A 10,258-nucleotide genomic window follows, 5' to 3' on the forward strand; every position below is an offset into this window, starting at 1 on the left:
AGTCCGTTAACTCTGGGCCATTGTGTGCACAGCCCTAGGCTGTGAGGCCAGCACTGGGCATGGTTACATATGGAGTGGGTCTAAGGCTGTAAGTGGGCATCACAGGGGGCTGGTAGGTTACTACCAAATGCTATGAGGAAGGGAGCCTACCAATGAGCATAGCCTAAGTATGTTATAAATATCCCCCAATAAAGCCAGTCATTGTTTGCTGGATTCCTGGGGTTAGGAGACTGCAGGCAAGAGGGAGTGAGGCTTCTAGGCTGATGTTAGGTGTGCTGTATAACAGGATCATAGTGCTGTATAACAGGATCATAGTGGGTGTGATCTGTGGGCTGATATACAGTTTTTTTTAATTGAAATTCCATCTTTATGATATACAGTTGACTTTTACAGTAGAGCCAGTCCATGTTTTCTGAGGCTCCCATGCTTTGCATCTGTAGCTTGCTCTGTAGAAGTGGATTGAGGAAGTCCTACCTATTCAGTTGAGAGGTACTTCTGCTGGTTGAACATGAAGAGGGGAGGGAGTGAAGAAGGAAGGAAGGAAGGAAGGAAGGAAGGAAGGAAGGAAGGAAGGAAGGAAGGAAGGGAGGGAATAAAGTCATGTCCTTGATGAAGCCAGACACTGGTGGGTCTCTTCTGTTGGTGATCCTGAGAGCCTGTTGGGGAGGGGCAGAGGAAAGGGTATGCTCAGATCAGATTGAGGAACTCTCTCACTAGTCTCTTTAATCAGTGTTTTCCTCCAGCTTCCTCTCTCCATCCGGGTCTGATTTTGCATTCAATAAATTCTCCCAGACTTCAGTGTTTTAGGATTATTGTTCATAGCCACCTTTCTGTGTTTTTCACTGTACCTGCAGAAGAAAAAAAGGTTTCCTGGTCTAACTAGTTTACTATCCCACTGCAAGTCTCCTTTGATTTCTTAACTTCTCTTAAGGGAATGGCATAGTGACAAGAAGCTGCACTGCTTTTCCAAAGGCTTGTTGTTCAAGGCCATCAGCTGCCCCACAGCAGAAGGATGGGCAATCTCCTCCCCTTCCTCTGAAAACCCGCTAGAAGGCCAGTTAACAGTGGATTACAATTCTACCCTACACAAGACAACAAGTCAAGTTAAATTCTTGATAACTTCAATCTTCTTTTTATTTATGATTCTGTCCCTTACTGGTCCCGTTGTGGAGATTATTGTTTTCTTTATATTGATCTGTAATCCCTGTTGAAAGCTGTAGTCTTTTATCTACTTAAATTAGTGCTACAAGTCCTTTTTCAGCAAGCAGGATTGTATCTTTTGCATATCACAGGTTCTTTTTTTTTTTACATTTAAATGATACGTTTATTGGAATTGTGCCTTTTCTACCATACTGGAGTAAATAAACTTTCCAAAAGGTACAGTTTTGTCACTCTATGGAACACCTGGAACTGTGCTTCTCTCTTCACGTCTGACCCAGCTGACCACCAGCAGCACGGAGTTTGAGTGCTGGTGGATGCAGAGGGAAGGAAACTCCACCTTCTTGGTTCTTATACAACCATTCTTGCTACCCACCATGTGTCTTCCTACCTTTTCTTTTTAAAAATTTGTAGAACCAAATGCCTACTATTCATTTACATAAACACTAGACTGTTGTTGTTGTGTTCCATTGAGACAGAACCGATCCATAGCTGACCCGGCGGCAGTTTTTCAGAGGCAGTTAATCTCACAGGAGGAGACTGCCCATCCTTCTCCTGCTAGACTACTTGGAGTAAACATTCCGTCCAGAGGGATAATACTAGGCTCTCCTTTTCCTCATCTGTAGGAAGTTTCAGGTCCTTGATAGAAATAGCTGAACTGTTCCAAATTTGCTTCAGTGCATCCATATGTGATAAAGGAAAGCGAAGTCCATGAGACTCCGGATCCTCATTCCCCATCATGTGCGTGTCTCTGCTATTTCTTAAGGAGTGATAGATATAAACCATTTTTTCTTGAGCTTCATCAGATTGATCCTGATCTGGCCCTACTGTGAGGACCATGTGCTCTTTAAACTGTAATCTCACAGTGCTGTCCAATCGTGGTAATGATCCACCTGGTGTGGAAAGCTCTGCTCCGTCTCCGTCATGGTAAGGTGGTAGTCTATTCGTTACAAAATCCTTCTTCATGTACGATGAAAACAGTTCTTTGGTGCCCACCAGCCGATCTGCAATCATCCTCAGAAACCCACCTAATCTTGTTCTAAGAGTTTTGCTTTCCACCTGCAAAAGCAGCTGCGGAGGTAAGCCAGCATGTAGCTCTATGTCTTCCTTTGCAGTGTCAAACACAAGCCCAGGAATGTTATCCAAAAGGAAATCTCCCCATGAACTGTTCTGATAGGTGCTGATGAGTGGGCCAGTCCTGGAGAAGTGTCTGCTTGATGAATGTTCCCTCTGGGAAAGTAGAGCAAATCACCTGGCTTCAACGTGATCTCATGTGTTGGCTTCCCAATTTTGTCCTCAGCCTCCACACTATACTCTCGAGCCAGGGGCACGGTTGGACAATAGAGGCGCCAGTGTTTCTCTCCTTCCAGCTGCAGGATGAAAACCTCTACATCATCATAACGGGGTGGTAACCCCTGAGACCCTGAGGGAGTGATATACACATTTGAGCCAACCAAGGAGCCAAAGTAGCATTCCAACTTCTCCTGGATCCTCCAAAGTTCATCCTTAAATCTCTGAGGTTGGTGAAACTGAATTGTTGCTCTTTTCTGATCAAAATCTTTTCTCAGCTGAAGAAAGTGTGCTTTGCCATCCTTATTTAAAATCTTCTTCTTCCCATTGACACACCGGCAGACGTTTAGGTCTCTCCCATCGTACATGCCCTGGCTGCACAGACTCTTCAGATCTGTCAGCCTGAACAAGGATTGGTAATATGTGGCCACTGCATTTCTCTGTATGAGAAGGGGTTTCTGCTCCCAGAATTCCTTGAAAAAAGTTTCTATCTTGATAGGTGAGATTAAACTTTCAAAGAGGTCACTAGGACTGTCAAAGTTCAGAGGGAACGGCACAACAGCTGTCTCCACCTTCACCTGCTTACAGGGAACAGGCTCCTCTTCCTTCCCACTCCCAGCAGGCTTTGCTTTCTTTGGCATCATTGTGTCTTCAATGCAAAGCAGTGACACGATGTAAACCTCCCAGCACGGCCTGTTGCGCGCGGCCGGGAGACGGTAAGGCGGAGGCCAGGGGCCATATCACAGGTTCTTAATGAGTCTTCCTTGGATCCTGATGTCCTATTCTTCTTATAGCTCAGCTTCTCAGATCATTTTCTAAAAGTGAAATGATCAAACTGTATGTTATCTCACAGCTTGCATTTTTTCGTTTAACAATTTCTTAAAGGCCATAATGATATAACCTCCCCCTGAAACTATTATCACCATGAAATTGAACCATGCACTCAAGGCTCAACATTTGAGCAGAGGGTCCAGTGAGCAACAGCTCCTATAACACATGTCCACTGCCAGCTACACCCACTAGAAGAGACTATTCCTTGGAAAGGACATCGTGCTAGGAAAGATGAAGGGTCAGTGAAAGAAAGGAAGACCCTCAGCAAGATAGATTGGCAATGGTGACAGCAACAATGGGCTCAAGTGTGTCAGAGATGATCAAGATGGAACAGAATAAGGGAGCTCTGGTGTCCTAGTGGCAGGGAACTGCACTGCAATCCCAGAGGTGCATGGTTCAAATCCACCAGATGCTCTGCTGGAGAAGGAGGGACAATCTCCTCCTGTACCAGTCAAATCTGATCTGATGGTACCACAAAAATAATAAAATTTTAAAGAAGATGGCACTAGATAGGGCAGGGTTCGGATCTGTTGCTCACAGGATCACTGTGAGGTATACTCCACTCAATGGCATGTAACAACAACATCAAGCTGCACCAGAAATATGAGAGGAAGAATATGCTTCTCATAGCCACCTTTACCCCTAAGGGAGCTCTGGTGATCTAGTGAATAAGAAGTTGTGCTGCCAACCCAAAGGCATGCAGTTCTAATCACCAGCTTCTCTGAGGGAGAAAAATGGGCAATCTACTCCTGTGCCATTTACAGCCTCTTGAAAACTCACTGGAGGGTCAACTATGAGTTGAAACAACAACATATATGCATAATGAGAAATTCCCCAAAGCAGAGATGCTGGGTAGTGGAAGGAGCCATTCTCCTCATCTCCAGAGGACATAGGGAGCAAGAGGAGAGATCATACCTTTCCCGTCACCAGCTAGCCAGATGTGTGGATACCCCCACAGTCCCAGCTTCTCATATCAGTCAGGCAGCTGTTCAAAGTGGCCTTGCTGCACTGTTCATGGTTCTGCATTCCATCTGTCCCCTTACTTGTTACTTTGATTTAGTTTCTTCCTTCAGCAGATGTTTAAAGTGATTTGTTTTTCTTTTTAAACTCAGAGTTGAGGAATTATCATCCATTTCTATTTTCTGGTATCTTGGTTGAAGAGGATCTTGAATACTGGTGGTGTTTCCTCCACCATCTTACCCGAGCCTGTCTTTAGTGGAAACCTTTGTCATCTTTCTCCACTTAGGACCCTGTGAATCACTGGGATGGCATAGCACAGTGCAAAGATAGCTTTACTTCTGGACCTGCAGTAAAGTTTGAGTGACCCACTCCTCAATTCCAAGCTCACTTTCAGCATCAGCTCACCCACTGTCCTGCCTTCTTCTCTCCTCCCTCCATAAGCAGCCACTTGAATGAGTTTGATGTATGTCCTTGAAAATATATGGATCTTTGATAATTATTTAGTTAATTGTGTGTCCATATTTTTAATTTTAATAAATGTTACTGTACTCTGGTGGCCTAGTGGAAGGGAACTGCACTGCTAACCCAAAGGCTCATAGTTCAAAACACCAACTGCTCTGTGGAAGAAAAATGGGTGGTAAACTCTTGTTAGATTTACTGCTTGTGAAAACCTTTTGGAGGGTCAGCTATGAGTCAGTTCTGACTCAAGAGCAAAGAACACATTCTATTTTTCACTTTTTTCACACAAGGCTATTTTTAGGTCTATCTACATTGCTGGACAGTAACCCATCAGGCAAATACTTCACATATTGCATATCAATTTTTCCTATCAGTAGGCCTGTAAGTTACCTCCAGTTCCTTTCTTTTCAGCTTCCCTAAGCCTACTCACACCTTTGTAAATGGTCCCCATATTAAAACACCATCCAATTCCGACGTCCAGTGGGCCATCTCTTTCCTGCTGGGACCCCATAACCCTGGTATGTTGGCATTGAAATTAAATTTTTCATTTTCATTTTCACACAGTCATTTTCTCTCTATCTCTGTTTGTTGAGTGTCTGATTTGGAGGTCTTATTTTAAGAAGTCTTTCCATAACTTTCATTTAGTTCCTTAGTGATAGAAATTTAAGCATTCACATACTAACCAAAAGGTTAGCAGTTCAAACCCATCCAGGGTGCCTGGGGGAAAGGCCTGATGGCTACTTCTAAAAGCTCATGGCTGGGAAAGCCCCATTGAATGAAGCCTCTCTCTGCGGCCCAGTGGAGCCACCATCAACCGGAACTAACTTGATCACAACTGTTTGTAGCTTAATTTCAAAATGACAAAAACTTTCTTTCCCCTTCTATTAGTTCTGTAGTTCCTAGGTTGTGTCAGTGGTTAACACACTCAAGTGTTAAGAGAAAGAAAGGTTGATGGTTCAAATTCACTCAGAAGTAAGACCTGGTGAGCTACTTCTGAAAAATCAGCCAGTGAAAACACTATGGCGCTCAGCTCTCCTCTGATGCACGTAGCACTCCCATGAGTACAAATTCATTTGACAGCAGCTGGTAAAGATATCGTTGTGTGCTGTCAGGTCAGAACTGACCCATAGCTGACCCTCCAAAGTGTTTTCAGAGGCAGTAAATTATACGAAAGGAGACTGCCCATGCCTCTCCCACAGGTGGATTCGAACTGTGTGACTTGGCAATTGCAACATAGTGTCTGGGGCAATGAGGGTTGGTGTGTCAGAATTATTGAGACTGGCTGGGGACTAGGAAGTATTTAGAGCTCCTGTACGTACGGTCACTATACATGGCAGGTGACTCAACAGCATAACAACAACAACATACTATATTGCTTGGTTTTTTATTTAAGCCTCCTGTTTAGGGTCAACAAGACCTCAGGGAAGGCCTTTGTATTTAAAGTTGGTTGTTACATATTTTGGAGGAACATTCTTCTAAGTGGTACAGCACTCTTCTGTCAATTTGCTGTACTGAGGTAACCTGGGGTTGCTGTGATGCTGAACCTTGTGTCATTCGGGTGTCAAATGCCATAATGGTTACCCATGGTAGACAGTGTTTGGTGGAGCTCCCAGTTTAAGACAGGTTTGGAAGCAAGAGTGGCATCCATTTCCTAAACAAAATGCCTCTGGAAACTATGAACTTTGAGAAACGAGAATAGTTATAGAAAGGCTATAGGTCTTTTGTTCATAGGGTCTCTATGAATCATGCTCAACTCGAAGGCAATCAGCAATACCAATAACAGGCCACCAAAGTTCATCGAGCCAACTGCAATTCATAGTGACTCTATGAACAACAGATCTGACCTTGGCCTGTCCCGCACCAACCTCACCATCACTGATGTGCTGGAGCCTGCTATTCCAGTCACTGTGTCAGTCCATCTTGTTGAGCATTCTCCTCTCTTTCTCTGACACTCCACTTTTCCTAGCATGGTGTTTTTCCAAGGACTAGCCCCTCCTGACAACATGCCCAAAGCATACTAGACCTATTTTCACCATCTTTCCTTCCAAAGAGCACCCTGGTTACACTTCCTCCAAGACAGATTTGTTTGTTCTTTTGGTAGTTCATGGACTATTTGGTACCCTTCTCCAACACCACAATTCAAAGGCATGGATTCTTCTTCTGTCATCCTTAGTTATTGCCCAACTTTCAGATGCATAGGAAGCAATTGAAAAGCCCATGGTTTGAATCAGGTACATCTTCATCTTCTTCAGACTGACAGCCTTGCACTGTAGCACTTTGCAGTGGTCCTTGACAGCAGACTTTCTCAGTGCAAAACATCTTTTGATTTCTGGACTGCTGGTACCATGGATATTGATTGTGGATCCAAGTAAAATAAAATCAGTGACAACTTTAATCTTTTCTCCATCTATCATGATGTGACCTATAGGTCATATGTTGTTGTTGTTGTTGTTGTTGTTGTTGTCATCATGTACTGTTGTGAACCGACCCATAGCTGACCCTCGGGAGGGTTTTCAGAGGCAGGTAATCACACAGGAGAAGATTGCCTATCCTCTCACAGAGCACCTGGTGGCCTCAAATCACATGCCTTCGGGATTGCAGTGCAGCTTCTTGCCTTAGGCCACCAGAGCTCGCTATTGGTCATATAGATAGTCTATTTTCCCAGTGTCTTTTTTTCATCACTTTAAGATGCCCCCGGAGGAGCTTGCATTAATTTTACCCAAAGAACTTTAGGTTTCTGAAAGATAATCTCTTTTTTTTAAAAAAAAAAAAAAGGTAGAATTTAAGAGTCCAGACCACACCCAAATAACAGATGAAGAAATGACTCTGGGCTGGAGTTAGCCAGGTCAGAAAGACCAGCCTGTGTTACCACTTGTCACTTTGTTGAAACGTGCTTTATGAACTGCTGTGTGTGCAATACAAATTGAAAAAAAATTTCCACGTACTCAAAAAGACAAAGTGCTCTGTCATTGGTGGGTGCTGTATACTAAAAGTGTCCATTAATCATAATAATTCATCTTAGGATCCTAAGCACTGTGTCTTTATTGACTTTTTAGGAAGACAAGAATCTGCTTGATTTAGCAGATATCTAATGAGAGAAATGTGTTACAGTCCCCCACTGTGAATGTAAATTTGTAGCTTCATATGGGAAACTGGAAGATCTAGGACTAAGTCACCTCCATTTTCCTCTCTCTCCAATTAAAAAATCTCTGCCTCACTCTCTCTCTTGCTCTCTCTATATTTAGATATATCGATATAAACTTGTAAGATATATTTATACTTGTAAGATTTCTGTTTCCTATATTTTTTGGGCTTTTTATATTCAGTACATACATATTTTATAGTTCTATCTTCCTATTTAATTGAATAATAATCATTAAGAAGTGGCCCTCTTTATCCCTAATGCTAGTTTTTGTTATGTAACGTACTTTATGTAATAATTACTTTGGTTAGAATTGGCCTCATAGCTTTATACACTGTTGCTTTTGGCCCTTCTGTTTTAAGGATGCCTTGAGAGTGACAGAAATCCTGAGGATGGTGCAGGAGGGGGCAAGGTTTGGATGTGTTTGGTGCTGGGATCACTGTGAACCAGAGTGGACTTGACAGCACCTAACAATAACAACAACATGAGCAGATGGCTGGATTTTTTAAATTTTTCAATCTAAAGTTTTGGTTTTTAATGCAAATTCAGTCTTTCACATTTTATATTATCAGCAACATATTTGGGTTCATCACTACCTTCTGTTTTAGTTTCTCTCTCTTATTTTACCTGTCTGGCTTTTTGTCTCTTTTCCTCTCTCTTGAGATTTTTTTTTCTCTCTGACTTTCCCACTTATAACTTTGAAATGAAAAGATTGAAATTAAAATAGTCCCTATAGTTCTCAGCTGAATTAAACTCAGGTTTCTATAGTTCTCAGCTAAGTTAAACTCAGGAATTTTTCCATTGTCCCTGGTAGAGCCCCACACCCAGCTGTATCCAAGGCAACAGTATTTCAAGAATGGCTAGCAGAAGGGCAGAGCAAACAAGCAGAGATTGTTTCTCAACTGATAACCCATGTGCCTTTGTTTCCCGACTGATAACCAATGTATCTTGTGCTTTTCCACTGCCCTGGAGTTTGAACTCATTGTATACTTAAGAATTTGTGAACTGCTACATGTGCTACGTGACTGCCGCAAGTGCTACGTGCAAAAATGCTGTGTAAACCCTGAGCGAACACTGAACCAATGAATTCAAACTGTGCTTTCATCACCCAATGAGAAGCTGATACTCAGTTGTATCCCCCTAAAGTGTATAAAAAAACCCAACTTTGTCTGCTCGCAGTCGGCTCCTCTATCTCTTGCCAGAGATAAGAGTCGGCCCGGAGCTCCACAATAAACCTCTTATCTCTTGCTGTTGCATCAAGCCGGTGTCTTGGAGTCTTGGGTCTTCGCTGTCCACTCGGGACAGAACAGGACCAGCGGTTCGGGATATCTATGCCTGAGGGAACTCTGATGGCTTAGTGCTAAGGAATTGTGCTGCCAACACAAAGGTACAAGGTTCAAATCCACAAGCTGCTCTACGGAAGAAGAGCAGTTAACTGTCTCTGAAAAACCACTAAAGGATCAGCTATGAGTCTGTTCCAACTTGACGATGCACAACAGTATCTTTATACCTTCTGGAGCTCTGGTGACCTAGTGGTAAGGAATTGTACTGCCAACCCAAAGGCAGGCAGTTTGAATCCACCAGCCACTCGGCAGGAGAAAGATGAGCAATTTCCTCCTGTATAATTTATACAGCCTTGAGGGAGCTCTGGTGGCCTAGTGGCAAGAAGCTGTGCTGCAATCCCAAAGGCATGCGGTTCAAATCCACCAGATTATCTGCTGGAAAATGTGGAGCAGTCTTCTCCTGTGCCTGTTGGTTCTGATTCAACTGCACACAGCAAGAAGGGGGAGGGGAGCGAATAGATTTATACAGCCTCTGAAAACCCACCAGAGGGTCACTTATGAGCTAGTTTCAACTCAATAGCATAAAACAACAGCAACATATCTGTGCTTATGTACCAACATACATAGCAGATGCAGTCAAGAAATCAAAAAATGTGTTGCATTGGGAAAATCTGCTGTCAATGACCTCTCCAAAGTGTTAAAGAACAAGGATATTAGTTTAAAGACTATGGAGAAAATTCAATAGGGACTTGAAAAGGTGGTATAATAATAGGCATGGGTCAATGGTAGTTAATTATATGGGACACTGTATATGAATGATTATATGAAACAATGTAAATGAAGGGCTATATGGAACACAATGTATATGAATGAAACATGATGTAAATTAATTATTATATGAAAGCCATTAAAATGTTTAAAAAAATACTAAGGTGAGACTGATCTAAGCCATATTTCCAATAGTTTCCTATGCATCTGAACGTTGGGCGATAAATATAGATAACCACAGAAAAAGTGATGTTTTTGAATTATGGTGTTGGCAAAGAGTACTGAATATACAGGGGACTACCAAGAGAAGAAACAAATCTGTCTTAGATAAAATGCAAACAAAGTGAGACAAGGATGGTGAAACTTC

General features: G+C 42.6%; 2 protein-coding genes across 2 annotated transcripts; both read right to left on the reverse strand.

The window, feature by feature from the left end:
- Positions 1-1,716: 1,716 nt before the first annotated feature.
- On the reverse strand, positions 1,717-2,319 carry LOC102844432 (bifunctional lysine-specific demethylase and histidyl-hydroxylase MINA-like; the record flags this gene model as incomplete). The annotated part of the gene is made up of 1 exon (XM_006899088.1): positions 1,717-2,319. A coding segment is annotated over one exon (603 nt), but the record flags the coding sequence as incomplete, so codon positions are not given.
- A 26-nt stretch (positions 2,320-2,345) lies between these two features.
- On the reverse strand, positions 2,346-3,089 carry LOC102844843 (bifunctional lysine-specific demethylase and histidyl-hydroxylase MINA-like; the record flags this gene model as incomplete). The annotated part of the gene is made up of 1 exon (XM_006899089.1): positions 2,346-3,089. A coding segment is annotated over exon 1 (744 nt), but the record flags the coding sequence as incomplete, so codon positions are not given.
- Positions 3,090-10,258: the final 7,169 nt, after the last annotated feature.

Source organism: Elephantulus edwardii, unplaced genomic scaffold (genome assembly GCF_000299155.1).
Source record: "Elephantulus edwardii isolate Elephantulus edwardi_28Jun2011 unplaced genomic scaffold, EleEdw1.0 scaffold00246, whole genome shotgun sequence".
Classification (NCBI taxonomy): Eukaryota; Metazoa; Chordata; class Mammalia; order Macroscelidea; family Macroscelididae; genus Elephantulus; species Elephantulus edwardii.